Raw genomic sequence first — 17,969 nt, 5'->3', positions numbered from 1 at the left:
TCACTCAAAAACTCACTGGATTGGTTTGCTCTGCCTCCGTGGGCTAAGAAACCATGGGTGCTGATTGGTAGTACAATGGAGGTAGAGCGAGGGTTTGTCCCTGCTGCTATTAATGTGGTGTAGGTGGCATAGCGTGCTGGACACTGGGGCTAAGTGGGGGTGGTGCTGGCAGTCCAGACACTCCAGGTGATTGATTTCCTCTTTGGAGGCAAGGCATGTGGTGTGCACATCCGCTGTTTCTGCCTGACACCATGGTGTGACTGTGTGATCTATGGGCCACCTGTGGCCAGGACTTCTGATTTATACGATGACACAGAGCTGACTGTGCCAGTGTTAGTAATGGCTCTGTGTGCACTGCAGCCCCCTGAAGAACCGTTTCACCCTGCCATATAGAGAGAAACCCTTTCACATGCCCCTGAGGAGATAAGCAGGAGAATCTGATTGTGGTGGGTTTAGCAGCGATTTGTTTTGATTTTTCTCAAACCGACATGTACATTTTTCACAGTGGCTGCTTACAGCCTAAAATAGAAAGGTGCACATTTTCATTCAAATACATCACACTGATGGGACCAGTAAAATATAGGAAGATAACAATACATTAAACTGATGGTTAGGCTTCAGAGTGATGGACAAGATGCAGCATGTTGCTCGTGTTTGCTCTGAGTCAAAACTCTTATATTATACTGGCAGTGTGTTATAGGCTTGGGCGGTATCAAGCTATTCAGGTATACCAGGGTATTAAGAAATCCTGAAGGTTATTAATGCCGTCAAAAATACAGATGCTCCTTTGTCCATTAAACTGATATGAGTGTTTGACATGCACTACTAGAGGTCAGTCTCTACTGATGGAATACAGCTAAGCTAACACAGACGGCAACTGCGAGTAGTGGGGATAACGTTACAGGACAAGTTAAAAAGAAAAATGTCCCTGCCCCTGGTTGTGAGTAATATGGGATTAGTCCTGGTGACAAAGTCGAGCCAGTCAGTTCTGATCAAGATTAGTGGACCATTTGCATCCTTGCCAAAAATTTTTATTCAACTGCCAGTCTGCTACCACTTCCTGCACATCATCTCCATTCAGCCTGCTGATGTGTTTGTATCCGCCACGACACCAAGGTTCGCCAGCAAGAATCTATGAAAGAAAGGTGCTTATTTCCTATTTATTCATTTTTCTATGGGCCATACATGTTGAAACCCAGCAAGAATTGACTAGGTAGGCTAATTGCATATTAGAAACACAACATTGTAAGCTTCACAGTGCCACATAATCCACAATGACTTATATCACCAGGAGCTCAGCTCAGAAAAAAATGGATACCACCCAAGTCTAATATATTTCTTTCTCCTTCAATAACCTGTGAATATTAGAGGACCAAGAGTAGAACCCTGGGGGGCTCCTCATGGTTTAGGTTTACAAATGCCAATGGCAGCAACATAGTCCATAAAGTCTAGAAACAACCCTAACTGACTGAGGACTGTACCAGATACCAGTAGGAGATCAGCCTGATGTTTTCCCTGAATTAGCATTAAGACAAGTGTCATTTAGTATCTTAATCAGTGTCTATGTGCTATGAATATGTCATGATCCAGACTGAATATTGCCAGAAAAGCCATTAACATCAAAAAGGTAGTTGAGATAAAAATCATTCCAATAAAGGAATTACCACACACACACACACACACACACACACACACACACAGAACCATCCCGTCAAACCACTTTTAGGCTACATTCACATTTCAGGACTTAATGTTCAATTAGACTGTTCACATTCATTTTTGAAATGACCCATATCAGTGTGAACATTGCCCAAATGATCACCATAGTAGGAAAGTCAGATGATGTCATTCTGCATAGTAATTAGGCATGTGCTTCTGTTTGTTTGAGTGTATAGCATATTTTCGGAGCAATGCACGTTTGTTTTGGGGATAACAGGCTATCAAACAAATGGACTTTGGTCGGCTACCTGCTATTAGCCGCTATTGCTGGTAGTTCTGTTGAGAGAGAGGTGTGGCTGCAGCCGGGAGAGGAGTCAGGAATAGTGCGGCCACGATGTTAAGGGTTTTACAAAGGAACAGTTCTTCCAAAATGGGATGTCCACGGTTAAATTCCAATATCTCAGTCGGCACCTTACAACAATGCTGTCATGTAATGTAAGTAAGCTGTCACTGTCAGAAACCGTCAGCAGCCCACTGCGGCATAGGTACTATGATGGCAGCCTTCTGTGGTCTCAAAGAGCCACTCAGACACTGCATGGTGAGTGATCTGCATTTGTGCAGTTAAGTATGATGTGGAAATACCATGGATGTATGAGGAAAAACCCACATAAATTCTTATATAACCATTCTCACAGTGGTCTCATGGTCAGTGATCAGATATGTATCAGATTTAGGACCTACATATGAAAGACGCCCAGATCTGATTTGAACAAATTGCGTTTCTGTGTCCACACTACTCTGAAAAAATCAGTGTCACATGAGGGCTTAAAAAATTTGATTTCATCCTCATTTTCTTGTATGTGAACATCGCCTTAGTTATCACCTGTGGAAAACTAATGATGCAGAAACACAGACATTAGCCTGTCACTGCCTGACAAAGCACTAACTCCCTGACATTTGCCTTGCCTCATTGACACAGTTGCATGTCAAAGACTAAAAGATGAACTGTGTGCTCTGTACTTTGCTATTTGTTGACAGCAACTCAACTGTGCCGCTCTATTTACAAAGAGGAACATGATCTCAGATATAAAGTTTATGTCAATTCAAGAAAAAACTCCAACACAAAATCCATACTGCTCAAGTCCCAAAGTACTTGCAGTCTGACATCCTCACATTTCTGTGGCGTATACCTTCAAATCTTATGAAGCATTCTCATCACAGTTTCCTCATGGCGCTCAGGGTGTGGGCTACATTGATCTTTCTCATGGAAACAGGCACAAACTTTTTGTCATTAAACATTTTTAATGTTTTTTTTTTTTGTTTTAGTTCTGACCAGCAGAGGCAGTCCTGTGCATACGCAAAGTAGGCAGCCATGTATAATGCCCACTAGCAGGAGGTTTTGTGGCCTGCACTCATACACCCCTTCAGCAAAAAAAAAAAAAAAAAGGAAGGGAAGATTTCCCATAGCAGAAGTCCAACTGACATAAAATGTGGTTCACATATTCAACTGACTTGACATTCAGTTTTGCACAATGTCTGACTGCAAAAAAGAGACCGCAAGGCTGCGAGTAAGAGCATGACTTAGTGCTTTCCTTGAACCATGGGTCACAGTTTAAAATGAATTATTTGCCTGTGGAATATTAATATTTTGGGCAAGTGACACCGACAACCTTTGGTAAGGATCTTGGGGCGAACCTCTGCTGCTGCAGAATAGAAAACCATGTTGCCTCAAGATGTTCATTCTGGTCGACACAAAGTCCTTTGAGGACTTGAAAAAAGTAAAAATCACAGAGTTTTTGTTACAGCATTTCAGCCATGGGTGTAATATAAATAACTTCAAAACCTCAATGAGAGTGGATAATGAAAAAGATACATAATATAGAAACCTAATTCAATAAAGCAAATGGGTAGCTGTTTTTAGAGGGTCCAAATCATCAGACAGACCAGCGTAAATATAGTAAGTACTACATTTCTTTTAACACAAAGGCACTTTAAAATACCCAAAAAATACCCCAAACAGTTATCTGATGATTACAGATACCTACAACATGAACAATGTGCTTCACAGGTTTCTTATGATTCATTAAAAGATGAATTTGAGAAAATGACTAATGTTTTTGTTACACGTAATAATATTATGGAAACAAAACAAGATATTTAACATCAACTGCTATAGTTATATACATTTGTCAAAACTGTGACAGCAAGTTGTGAGATAAAAATGTCATATTGATGAGGAACCATTGCTCAAGATAGACATGTGTCCAATAATAGCACAGAAACATTGAAGAGATATTGCTCACTTAAACATGTTTTTTTAACTGTAAACTAAATTTTCTGACTGTATTGTTATGAAACGCATCAATGCTGTTGTTAATATTGACATTTCTTTCAAAATGTAAAAATCAGCATTTTAATGGGTTGAAAATCCATTCATTCATTCATTCATTCATTCAAACCTTTATGTAAGACTCTGGGAAATCAATTGTGATAGACCCACAATTGATAAGATCAGAAATAAGGCCATAATGGTGGCAAAGTGTCCAGGTTGAAGGTTTTTTGTAGATTATTCCATGTATAAGGTGCACTGTCAGGGAATGACATTCTTCCTAGTTCTGTTCTGATGTGATGCAACAACCTATCTGTGAACGAGTACCAAGATTATGTGAGGACAGAGTTAACAGTGATGAAATGTAGGGTGGAAGCATTTGCATCAAGGCTTTATAAATGAACAAATCCCAATGCTGTTCCTGTGTCACAGCCAAAGTGGCCAGTCAACCTTTTGGTAAAGGTGGCAGTGGTGGGTGCTGTAACAATCAGCTGTATATGATGAAAATGGTTTAACATGGCATCTACTGTTTTGAATCAGCCCTGAAGAAACTGTGACTTGATGAAGAATTGATGAAATGAGTAAAAGGGGGCTGCATTTAACAACAGCTAAAGTATATCTAAACATCCGTTCTCAAACTCTCACACACCTGACAAATGTATATAACTATAGCAGTTGATGTTAAATATCTTGTTTTGTTTCCATAATATTATTACGTGTAACAAAAACATTAGTCATTTTCTCAAATTCATCTTTTAATGAAACCTGTGAAGCATGAAAGATCATGGTGTGGGTTAAAATGAAAAACCAAGTGGCAAACACATAAGCCGTGAGCCTGTTTCGCCTCAAGCCTTTCCCAGCTGACCCAGAGCCGGTTGCGGCGCACCATCAAGGTAGAAATACGCCTGCCGGGAGCTGTTCAGCACTGCGGACCGTCGGACTAATGGGATGTCGGACCAATGGGCTGTCGGACCAATGACATGGACCCGAAAAATCACTGTAGAATGGTCATACTTTGAGCAATCCTCTTCAAATTTGAAACAAATGTTCATTGATAGTGTGCCTACAGCCCCGTAATGTCATTTACCTGATCAGATGAAGCCACAGACAGTTATTCATCCTGAAAAACAAGTTTTATTTTATTTTAGGCAAAATCTTCAGTTTTTCAATTTCACTTCACTTTTCACTTCAGTCTTTTTTACTGACTTCACAGACCCATTACTCTGTCTCTGTATCACCTAGAGTGTTTCTGACACTTTCACAAGAAACTTCAGGGAGTTTTCTTTCTGGCAAGACCTCATGCTTGTATGTAGTTGGAGCGGTTCAGAAGCTACAGTCATTTTAATTTGGGTATGTCATTTTAGGCGTTTTTGCTACAAAATGGGGGTGGAGTACATGAGGTTTTAACGAAGCCCCCTTTTACTTTTTTGGATTCTTCATTCACAGTGGAGGCATGCGAGAAAAGTTACGTTTTCTTCATAAATTCAACACATACCACTGGATGGGTGATTTATGTAAAAATGATCATTGTGCAGGTGAAGTATACTTTTTTCATCAATAATTCTTAAATTGCACAGCTAGACTTGTTGCCTTACACCAAACCACACATAGACAAAATCAAAAGCCTGATCAAAGACCAGGGACTCTCTTAATGAAATGATTTGCTATGAAAACATTCCCTTTATGTGTGAAAGTTCTGTCCATCACTGGACTAATCTTTTATTCATTGTCTCTTTGCTTAAGATGCCTCTTACTCGTGTAGGATTTCTGATTTCTGTTTAATCAGAAGGATACAGTAAGTGAGGCAGAGACTCATAGTATATTAATAGTCGATTAACATGCACATCGTTTAGAGTGGGAGGGAAGTATGTGATTGGAAAACATGCATAGCATCTTGTCATATTAATCCAGAACGGTATCAGTTTATTTTCTGGATTCAAAATGTGGGTTTTACTTTGATTAAAAAAAACTCCAGCTGCAGTTTATTGGCAGCAGAGACATTGCGTACAGGGAAAACAATTAGGCACCCAGATGCTCTCAAGGAGGAGGAGGAGTCAGATGAAACAAAGCTGCCAAAAGATGAAAAAGATGGGGTGTTCTGTAACATGCAGCATGTGGGAACATCTGAGCGGAGAGGTGGCTGGGAGCTACATGGCTTGCAAAGTGCAACATGGTATCAAAGGACGGGGTTAACGATCAGCTTTTGACTCTACTCTGTGGACATCTGATGTTGATAATCAGCATATAAATATATTTTACTAACTCAGCACTTGGCAGGATTTATTCCAAGGTTCTGCTCCTTGCTCCTCTCTGCTCTTGTAGGATGCAGTGCTGCATGTACTGAATATATTCATTATTAATTAATCTGCTGAATATTTCAATTGTTTATGAAATGTCCAAAAATAGTGGGGAAAAAATGCCCATCACTAAGTCGCACAGCCCAAGATAACATATTTAGTGTATATGTTTTGTCGAGCCAACAATCAAAAATTCCGAAGATATTCACTTTATAATGATGTAACACAGAGATGAACAGTACATGCTCACACTGGAGAAGCTGGAACAGCTTGAAAATGACTGAAACGAGGAATCATTTATACATAATTATGTAAAAATGATAACGATAGTTGTAGATTACTTTTCTGTCGATGGACGAATCCATCAATCGCCTAATTGTTTCGGCTCCAGTAGGATGCCTCTGAGCCTCTGAGAAGTAATTTTACAATATTGAGATTACACTCCATGCTCCAGCATCCATGGCAACTTCTCAGAGGAGTGATAATTCTAAAGAAACAAGAACCATGTCATTTAGCATTTACAAAGCATTATTAGAAGGTATGTTTACCAGTCTGTTCAAAGCATTGATCGAGCGGGGTCCAGACAAGTACAGTTGTTTGAAATTTTTCTCATTACATTTCAAACCTATTGGTTACTTAGATTTATAAGTGAAGCCATGCAAAACTAGGAATGTGCTGGAGGGTTTAAATTATTTTCAACTTGCAACGGCTACACCAGTCAAGTAGGAAAGAGTGGGCGACTTTTTGATGGTTCCTCTCACTTCTCCCATTTGCTCCTTCAGGCTCCACTTGACTGGACAGCCACTGTCTGTGAGGTGAAGATGTGGTATTAGGCAGATGGTGACTGAATGACTTTCTTGACTCGCCAGTTCCAGTCTTGCAATTCCTTTCTGCTGTGTGATTTTACCCCACAGGGAATACATCTCTGTCTTATGGGACATCTGATCAAGGCTTACAAAATCAGACATTTGTTGTGTGTTTTAACAAAATAATTTAATCATGTTGAACACATTTGAATTAGGACACATTAGACAAACAAAGTTTAAAACCAGGGGTGCCACACAGGTTCAGGACATAAGATGTCGACCACTTTCACCAAGCAGTCTTGCACAAACTCTCTAACGCTGAACTGCTTACCATGCGTGGCAATTTTGTGAGCTACCCTTTTACTTTACTCCTTTTCATAAGACTTGTGCAGACTGACTGTTGGGCAGATAAGTCTCACTGAAACTGTCCAGCCTTGCTCTCTTCATCCATGAACTCATCATAGGATTTGTGATTGGTCTCAAAATGGTGTAACATTTAACTTCTTGAGAAACGTATTCACCTGTTTTCAGAAAAGGCAAATCGATTTATCTATCCTCCGAGGTCAGATGAAGTCCAGTTTTTCTCAAACTTCATTTTCTCCTCAACCATGCAAGTCCACTAAAACTGCTAACTTTAGCTAACAGCTCAAACACTGATGACTGAACGTAATTCACGTGCAACCTGCAAAGTGCCATTAGTCGCCAAGCAACCAGTAGCTTTCCACAAGTTGTCCTAACCTGACAGACCCTTGTTAGCAGGGTAACGTTTGATCCAGTAGTCGGGTAGTGTATTCAGGGTCCAGTGTGTGAGATTTTGGGAGACATATTGGCAGAAATAGAATATAATAAGTGGGCCTATGTTTTCTTTAGTGTATAATCACCTGTAAATAAGCAATGCTGTGTTTTTGTTACTTTAGAATGAGCCATTTATATCTACATAGAAAGCAAGTTCTTGTCTAAGGAGTCTGCCATGTTGTACCGTCATGTTTCTACAGTAGCCCAGAACAGACAAACCAAACACTGGCTCTTGATAGGGCAGTTTTATTCGGTCCCTTTGTTTTGGAAAGGAGGAGACCTCTTCGGATAATGCAGGTACCGGCGAAAAACCTCCAAAACATCTGTATCAGTAATAAGGTGAGCACACATTAAGTTATCAGAGAAAAGAGGTAAGCACACATTAGCAGGTGCTGGGCGAGCAGCCTGTCTGGACTTGCCAAACAACATAGGAGAAGCAGTGTTTTGACCGATTTTATTCACCTGGTCCATTTGTTTTGGAGGGAAAGAGACCGAGTAAAAAGAGTGAACACTGAAAAAATTCTAAGCAGGAGTTTTATCTGCTTTCAATTTGAAATCCTCACTGCTAGATGCCAATAAATCTCTTGAATCTTACACACTGGACCTTTAAATGCTAAATATATTGAAGGTAAAATTTATGAAAAGGACTGGGGATGATTAAAATATGAGACATGCAATTCATGTCATGTTCTGGGTGCTGCACAAAATATTTCTAAGGAAAGTGATTGGCCTGTGGGTCTCACTTTGAATAACTATGGTTGAAACCAAAATGGATTCAAACAATCAAAAAGCTTGAATTTGAGTGCAGTTGTCTCCCACATTATTGTGCAAATCAGGTTGAGATTTTAAAAGGACCTCTTAAAAAAAAAAAAAAAAAAAAACGTTTTCATATGAAAACAAGGGAAAAAAGCCTGAATTTGCTTGTGTTTAAAGCTTGACATACACAAAACAAGCTCCTTGTGTTAGGTGCTGTGGTGCGACTGATTTTGTGAGCCAATGGAAAGGCTGCCTAATGAGAGCTAATTACATCATGATCCTAATTGATGTGTCAGTCAAAGCTTAAAATTAAGACTGCAGGCGCTCCTCTGCTTTTGTTTCCCCCCTTCAACAGACACACACACAAAAGAACATGCAGTCAGTGTATACTATAATGGAATTACAGCACTGGAAGTTCACAACACTTGGAGGCAAACTAATTTATCAAGTAATGTTAACACCTTTTTAAAATCTTCTGTAAAACTATCCACTATACTCAGGGCTACAAGCCCCTTGATATTTAGCCACACAGGTTCAACTGATTGATACAAGTGTTTTGCATTAAGGCAAATCAAGCGATGTTCTTTTCACCTTTTATACTGCTGCATTCACTTGCTAACTGTTCATGCGGTGAAGAAGGTCTCTGACCAAAAGCTTGCTAATTAAAAAGTTTCTTTGCAATGATTCAAGTGTGCAAATTCTTTTTCCATTTAGTTTGATAGTTTATAGCTCCGGCAACTTAGCACAGCCGAGTCTGATAAAACGTGAGCTGTGTATCTTACTCTGTCTGTCTGTCTGACGCTGTGAAAACTCTGTCTGTGTGTATGTGGGTGTGGGTGTGTCTGTTCCACGTTTTTCTCCTGACTGACTTGGTCAATCCATGTGAAATTTGGCACAGTGGTAGAGGGTCATGGGAGGATGCGAATGAAGCAATATTACATCAATTGGCCAAAGGGGGGCGCTATAGCAACCCATTGAAATTGCAAACTTTGAATGGGCATATCTCATGCCCCGTATGTTGTAGAGACATGAAACTTTGCACAGAGATGCCTCTCCTCATGAGGAACAAATTTGCCTCAAGAACCCATAACTTCCGGTTATATAGATTTTCCGCCATTTTGAATTTTTTGAAAAACACTTAAAATCGATCTCTTCCTAGGAAGTTTGAACGATCTGCATGAAACTGGGTGAACATAATCTAGGGACCAATATCTAAAGTTCCCTCTTGGCAAAAGTTGGAAAACTTACTAAAACTGAGCTTCTATAAGGCAATGAATATTGCAGAGGGCGTGGCTCATCACATAAAGGTGTATAACATATCAAGGATTTCACTGATCACTGCACAACTTTGTAGGCATATGACCACACATAATCTGAGGGGACCCCTCCATTATTGACCCCATCAAACAAAATGGGGGCGCTAGAGAGCTAATTTCTTATCTAGGCCTAACAGCCATATCAATTTTTACTAAACTTGGTAGATACGTAGAACAGGACTCCTCAAGGTGACTGGAGAAATTAAACTCTAATTGGCAACTGGGTGGTGCTATAACAACAGAAAAATGGTTGAAAATGGCTAAAATGTGACTGATCGCTGTGGCTCCCCCTGTGGCTGAATGTTTTTTTTTTTCTCATTTTTGGTATGACTAAGTCATGGTATGGTATGCTGTATTCAGTGGGTATGGACTAGTTTTTCCCTAATTTTAAAATCTGTACAAAAAGCAACAACTTTGCTGTATTCCTTCATGCACACACACACACACACATGAAAAAAAAAAAAAAAACAAATACAAAAAACTGAACAACAGTACATTCACAAAGCAGATAACCCAGTTTTCTTTGCTGCATCCTGCCTAGCTGCACAATGGGTCATTACTGGATTGTATGCATCCGCGTGTGGTTCCCTTTGTACTTGCATGTGGGTACGTAAATGTGCTGTTGTTGTTTATGACTGTGTGTGTGGGTTAAAGCCCCAGTGCCCATGTAATATGATTGCAGTGCAGCTCGCTGTGCCTCAGAGGTGTGTTGCATAGTTATTGAGGCCACGGAAAGGCCAGCGGGGTTTCTGTCTAATGCAGTTTTAACACCTGAATATAGCTGCACAGACACACCTTTGATAGAAGACTCTGAACCCCTTATATATGACTTTCAGCACTGCAGGTCTTTGTGTGTGTTTGTGGGTGTGCATTTGAGTATGTGGTGGAAAAATGAAAGAAAGGGAGCGAGAGAGTGCAAAGAAGAGCAGGAATATTACTCTGAGCTGCAAAAGTATAGTGTGTGTGTACATATGGGGCCCAACACCTGGCTGTGCATAGGTGTTGGCTAACTAGGTCACTATGTGAAAACAACCTTTTGGCAATGAACAGTGTATAAAGGGCTGCAGGTAAGAATGTGACCAGAGCAGATCAGAGAGGTTACACTGCTCTCTGCTAGGCCCAGCACATACATTCATCACCAGCTTTCCCACAGGGCGCTTTGAAATTCACAGCATTCACCAGGGTGCATTATGGGATAGGGTACCATGTGGTGCTTTGCTACACAGGGCTCTCTTTGCACTTGTGTGTTTCTGAAAGTCTCTAAAGGATTTTACTGTGCCCGTGGTTATGTACTGTATGATTAACTATAAATTGAGTACATTCATTTTCCAAAGAATGCTCAAACTTTGTAGTCCGACTTTTTAATACGCTCAACATTTGTCCACCTCAACTTATTTTTTTCAAAGTCACTTTGTCATCACATGGTTATACAGTTGAAGCTACTCTGAGAACTGTCCTTGCTGGTGTGTTCAAGGATGCACCGACATCTAAGTGCAGCACCTACAAGCTATTAAACATGGAATCAAACCCAGCAGACATACATTACCCAGACATTGTGATATAGATCAGGTAAATTTGTACACTTTTTCCATTATAAAGATTTGTCGCTGTGCTCTTAAACGTCAGATGGAGGATCATCCTTGAGCCCTCTAAAGAGGAGAATGTTTTAAGTCCCTTCTTGCAGGTGCATTACTATGCGAATGTGATGTAACTCTGACAAAATCAAAGGCAAAAAAAATGTTTCGGATTGCTTATCTTAAAGTCATAATCCGCAAGCTTCGGGTTCTGGTTGATTTGGCGACACCTGTGCTTACTGGTGATAACGCTAAGAAGTACTTAGCAATTCAGATCCCAAACAGTCCGTTCCAAATGACTGCAGGCAAGAAACGTACAGAAATACAACTTAAGAAGACAAGAAACTTGTATATTTCCTTAGCTGTTCAAGCATGGTGAAAATGTCTTTATATATGTCTTCTTTATATCACAATACTTGTACCAGTGCAGATATGTTTCCTTTATAAATGCCCGGAATCAGCTACTCCTTTTTTCGTCCAGCATGCACATGCATTGTTTTCTGTGAGTCAAACACAAATCCAGTGCAGGAATGGTGCATTGTAGATTTGATGACAATCCGATGCAAGCCATAAATAGCTTCAAAAATTATGTTTTATAGATTGAAATTCTATGGATTATAACTAAGAACGTTTTACACATCTGATAGATACTTTTTATAATGTGAAATAAATGGAATTCACTGACTGCCTGGAAGGTTGTAAAAACCCTTGTTGAAGTAATATATACAGCTTGTACTACCGTCCATTATTGATAAATGCAACTGTGTTGTGTGTATTTGTGTGTATTTGTGTGTGTGCGTTTTACAGCTGCTGTCAGACAGTCAGATCAACATGGTGAAGGTGGTGAACTCGGTGAGTGATGCTCTCAATGCCATGCAGAAGGAGAACGTGGGCCTGAAGGCGCGTGTCAAGGCCGACTTGCAGAGGGCACCAGTCAGAGGGGCCCGTTTCAAGGGCTGCGCCAATGGTAAGCGAAATGAGGCGTGGCTTGACTATTTGTACCTGTCGGGCGAGATTGGATTCTTTCTTTGTAGATTTGTCTGTCTGCTATTCAATTTATTCCTCTGTCTCTGTATATATTATTCATACATCACTGGCTACCTACATGTTTGACCTTCTGCTCCGTGTCGTGATCTCATCCCCTGTTGAACCAACTCCACTATTTTGTAAAATTACATTCCGGTGTGGTCTGTCATCCATCTTACCACATATTCATTCAAGTCAACCTCTTCCGGTGATATCAGTATGTTTCCCTGGGCTACATCTCATCCACATTATCCAGTGGCCTTGGTAGAGATGTGGAATTTTTTACTGTACATGAGAAATGACTTGCATGTCCACTGGGCTGTGTTGCTGAGAGGCAGAGAAGGGCCTGAGGCATCATCCCACTGGAAGGCTTTCAAGCAGGCACAGTATACCCGATGGCATTCCCCCTGTTGGATTTGCTTTGCAGTGTTCACGTTCCTGTGTGAGCAGCGCAGCTTGAGAATATGGAAGATGTCTCATAAATTTGCAAACATGAGGGCAAAGGCATGTGCTTTTACTTTTGCTCTCAGGAGCTGGAGTGCTTCACATGATGCATTGGGTTTTTTATTAATTAGCATCTTACTGTCGGTTTAGGCCTGTGGATTCAACAGCCTAATTGATTTAAATGAGCAATTAGTTAGTATGTGTCTCTTTCTTCTTCAGAATAGATTATACACCTTTAAGTTAAAACTATCAGTGGATCTCTCAGGAGTTTGACTATACACACATTTTAAAACCAAACTATGATTTTTAATTTAGATCAGCAGATCTTAACCAGGGATTCAGGGATCCTTGAAAGAGTTTCAGGGTCCTCAGAAAAATGAGAAATAGTTTATTTTACCTATTAATTCACTGTGGAAGTGAGCCCAATATGAGCAAGAGTTATAAGAGTGAACATTCTGATCACTGAGAGTTTCACTTCCTCCATGGTTATCTCCTTCCAATGTAGTTGACAGCTATAGAATTCCAGTCTTAATCAGTTTAATAACCAAAATCTTTTCAGATAGAGGACCCTGAAGCAAAACTTTATCAAATGCAGGGGGGGGGGGGCAATGTCGATCACTTTGAGGGTCCCTGACAGGAAAAAGGTTGAGAATCACTGAGATATACTCACCAACAACTTTATTAAGTACAGCTGTCCAACTGCTTGTTAATGCAAATAGCTAATCAGCCAATAACGTGGCAGCAACTCAGCACATTTAGGCACGTAGACATGGTCAAGACGACCTTCTGATCGAGCATCAGAATTGGGGAATAAAGGTGATTTAAGTGACTTTGAACGTGGCATAGTTGTTGGTGCCAGACAAGCAGGTCTGAGTATTTCAGAAACTGCTCATCTTCTGGGATTTTCATGCACAACCATCTCTAGGGTTTACAGGGGTGTCAGAAAAAGAGAAAATACCCAATGAGCGTCAGTTCTCTGGGCCAAAATGTCTTGTTGATGTCACGGGTCAGAGGAGAATGGTCAGACTGGTTCAAGATGATAGAAAGATAACAGTAACTCAAATAACCACTTGTCACAACCAAGGGTCTGCAGAAGACCATCTCTGAGCAAACAACACGTCAAACCTTGAGGCAGATGGGCTACAGCAGCAGAAACCACACCGGGTGCCACTCCTGTCGGCTAAGAACAGGAAACTGAGGATACATTTCAGACAGGCTCACCAAAACTGGACAATAGAAGATGGGAAAACGTTGCCTGGTCTGATGAGTCTTGATTTCTGCTGCCACATTCAGATGGTAGGGTCAGAATTTTTTGTAAACAATGTGAAAGCATGGATCCATCTTGCCTTGTATCAACGTTTCAGGCTGCTGGTGGTGGTGTAATGGTGTGGGGGATATTTTCTTGGCACACTTTGGGCCCCTTAGTACCAATTGAGCATTGTTAAAATGCCACAGCCTACCTGAGTATTGTAGCAACACAGTGTACCCATCTTCTGATTGCTACTTCCAGCAGGATAACGCACCATGTCACAAAGCTCACATCATTTCAAGCTGGTTTCTTGAACATGACAATGAGTTCATTGTACTCCAGAGGCCTCCACATCATGGTTGTACAGCCGACAAAATCTGCAGCAGCTGCCTGATGCCATCATGTCAATATGGACCAAAATCTCTGCGGAATGTTTCCAGTACCTTGTTGAATCTATGCCACATTGAATTAAGTCAGTTCTGAAGGTGTACCTTATAAAGTTGCCAGTGAGTGTAGATGTATCTTCTGTCCAAAATACATGGGACATGGATGGACCGTGACATCTCTGCTGCAGCATGCCCACAGCAGAGCACGTCCATTATAATCAACTGAAGCTGCTGCACTGACCACAGAAGCTGTGCTTGCCGTGTGAACACCATGCTGCTCCATGTTAATTTTACATGAGTGCTTTATTTATTTTTCTCTTCATGGGCCTCCAACAGGTAAAAACTATATGGAAAATGTGTTCAATCTGTTGTTGAAAAAATGAATAGCTCCTGTACTAGAGGCAATGCAAAGCAGCAGAGCAACCTTGTGTGTGTATTTACATTTTACATTTACATTCTGCATCCTGTTGTTATAATGAGCCAGTTAAGAAATTTCAGCAGTAGTTAATAAAGCCTACACTTCCAAACCCTGCATAACCCACTGCATTATTACTCGGAAAAACTCGATGTTCATGTTATATTTATACAGTAATGCACAATGTAATCTAAAGTTAACTGGAGGTAGATCACAGATCACAACCAAAAAATATCACAGCATATCTGTCCCATGAAAACCATTTATTTCCAGTTTTAATGGTTAGATTTTTTCAGATGAACTGACAAATAAAGTGTTGCTTTATGGGTTAAAAATCTCCTCAAGCTAAATAAACTATTTAAAACCCCACTGAATAATCTGAAAAAAACACAGAAAAACTGGCCAATTTATTCTTAGAAAGCAGACATTTGGTGATACAGAGTTTTCAAAGGCCAGCAGAGAGCTCTGTCCATGGTGCTGAACTTTTCCACTGGTGGCTCAGCCATCTGTTTCACACAGTTTTAAGCCAGACACCACCTTCCACAATTTTCTTGCCTTCAAGGAATACTTTGCTGATTTTTAACCAGTTTCGAGTCATAACAGTATGGGTAATATGTGTAAATGAACTGCAGTAAACTTCCCTCCATCTTACCAGCGCCCAGATCTCCCTGCTCATCTCTCAGCTTAAATCTTTCACTGAATTTTTGTTGGCTCGAGGGCTGTTGCTCAAACTACAGATTTTACTTCTGCATTTTCATATGCCTGATACCACAGACTCAAAGTCAAGGATACTTCCTTGGTAGGATGGGTCCTTCCAAGTCAGGTCCAAAAGAGGCTTGGCAAGACTCCTTCCTAGCATCCAGTGAACACACATTGTGTGCATCATTGAAGAGGCCTCGTCTTTAATTACAGCAAATGACGCACAAGGAATTGTGGGTACTTCAGGCCCGCTGTGGATTAGAGCTTAGACCAGGCCCAAAAAATCCAGCCCGACCCCACCCGAGCCTGTGCATGTTCTGTCTGAGCCAGGCCCGTCCCTTTAACTGTAATTATGAGCCCGAGTCCGGTTTAAACCCGACATTTTTTTAAGGATACGAACATGGACATTGAAGGCTGACTGTCGTCTTTCTTTCCATGGCAAGCCTTCTTCATGTGCCTCTTAAGTGTCGAGGTCCCTGTCTTTTGCTGTCATATACCAGCATCGGTCTGCACTTGGTACACTCGACAAAGCCGACACAAACTTTGTCACCGTCGACAACTCACATGTGCGTGGCCAGTGGCACCGTCGGGCAGAGAATCTGAGCTTTACTGTGGATACACACATGCAATCTTGAAAATTCCCTGAAGGTAGGACTCGGTCCTCGGTAGAATTGGAAGGATCCTTGAAACTGGAGCAGTTTTTTGGTGGGATTTTATGACATAGCCTCATTGAAATTCAGCCGTCTAAGGATCCTTCCTTGATTCTGAGAAGCACCAAAAGAGTATGGGAGTGGATCAAGACAGAGACCCGCCCCCCTCACTCTCTCAAGCTCGGACCAAACTCAGATCAAATGGCAGCAGTGATCAAATATGAACCAGGTTCTGTTACTGCATTGCCTCTTTGTCCCCTAAAATGTGTTCAGAAATATATTTAAGTGCACTGTTTGGCTGTAATATGCGAATCTCTAAACAGGAAGTGGGCATTACACTGTGTCCTGTATTGTAAAAACTAAGGCTTAAAAAAACTGAGATCAAACTGGAAAACTAAGCAGTGCTGATCAAATATGAATCAAGAGTATGTTGCTGCATTGCCTATCTCTTACCTCACATGTTCTCAGAAACATATTTTAACTTATTATTTAACTGTAATTCAAGACTGTTTGTTACCTACCTCCTATTGTTTCCTGTCTAAAAAGGTCAAGCTCGCATTGCATCAACCACCAGCAGGAGCATTTATCGGTCTGGTGTGGCGCTGTGCATTCTGGTAGTTGTAGGTTATCTACCTCCAGAGCAAAGCAAAAGCCACAGCCCTTTTCCTTTGTTTTCTCTGGTCATGTGGCACCACTTTTAAAAGCATCTGTGTCTCTCTGCTGCATCGACAGCCCAATTTTATGAAAAGACCATCTTTACAACAGTAAAATCCTGCTTTAACCAGATTATCTGCAGCAATCAGTAAACAGTTAGAACAAACATAGCAGAATCGTGAGTAGCAATAAAGTATAAATTAATTGGTGGAGAAATTATCCCTCACATCTTAGCAGAATTGTTATCTCACAGCAGGTATTATAACTCAATTGTGTCATAATTTCTTGGAGCTTTATTTTAATTTGTTGTCTCCTGGCTCTACAGTATATTAATGGTAACAGCGACAAAGACAGACACAACACTGCTTCCCATTGCTAAGGCAATCATTAGTCAATTTATGAGCTGCATAGCATCCCCCGCTGCATGCACTTGTATGAGGAGAACACAATTACAATGTGATGCAACGTGATGTGAAGTAACATCACTGTTCTAAAAATCTCTACAGAGAGACTGAATAATACGAGGTAATATTTATTGTAGGGTTAGTGTTTTGCATTTTATTAGATTATACATGTGTTTGCATTCTTACGTTATTTGGGAAAATGTCTGCTAAAGTGTTCATAATAAGGAATAATTATGTATGAGCTCCAAAATCAACTCCACAAAATCCTTCCCTGCACAACACGGTAAAGTCAGCAGCCAGAACAAGGTTGTAATGATGATTACATCAGCCCTGTTGTTTCTGCTGGAGATTGGCTCATCGGCTGCTTCTGTTAGCCGATGATAGTTCATACTGACCCTCCTGGAAACAGGTGTCCAGTTCTGTCTGCTGTCTGTCAGGGATTACAGCTCATTATGCATCATTTCTGCTACATGAGGAGTTCCTGCATGTGCAGCAACTTTGTATGGGAAA

The 17,969-nt window shown here is 40.7% G+C and overlaps 1 protein-coding gene across 2 annotated transcripts in view; it reads left to right on the top strand.

Moving 5' to 3' along the window:
- fibcd1b (fibrinogen C domain containing 1b) overlaps nucleotides 1-17,969 on the top strand; it is a 152,762-nt gene that overhangs the window by 53,388 nt on the left and 81,405 nt on the right. For both annotated transcript variants that reach the window (XM_033647333.2, XM_033647334.2), the window contains one exon: nucleotides 12,340-12,499. In XM_033647333.2, the coding sequence (XP_033503224.1) occupies nucleotides 12,340-12,499 (160 nt within the window). The remainder of the gene's footprint in view (nucleotides 1-12,339; nucleotides 12,500-17,969) is intronic.

Source organism: Epinephelus lanceolatus, chromosome 19 (genome assembly GCF_041903045.1).
Source record: "Epinephelus lanceolatus isolate andai-2023 chromosome 19, ASM4190304v1, whole genome shotgun sequence".
Lineage (NCBI taxonomy): Eukaryota > Metazoa > Chordata > Actinopteri > Perciformes > Serranidae > Epinephelus > Epinephelus lanceolatus.
Note: the sequence above shows the minus strand (reverse complement) of the source record. Positions and strands in the feature narration are given on the sequence as shown.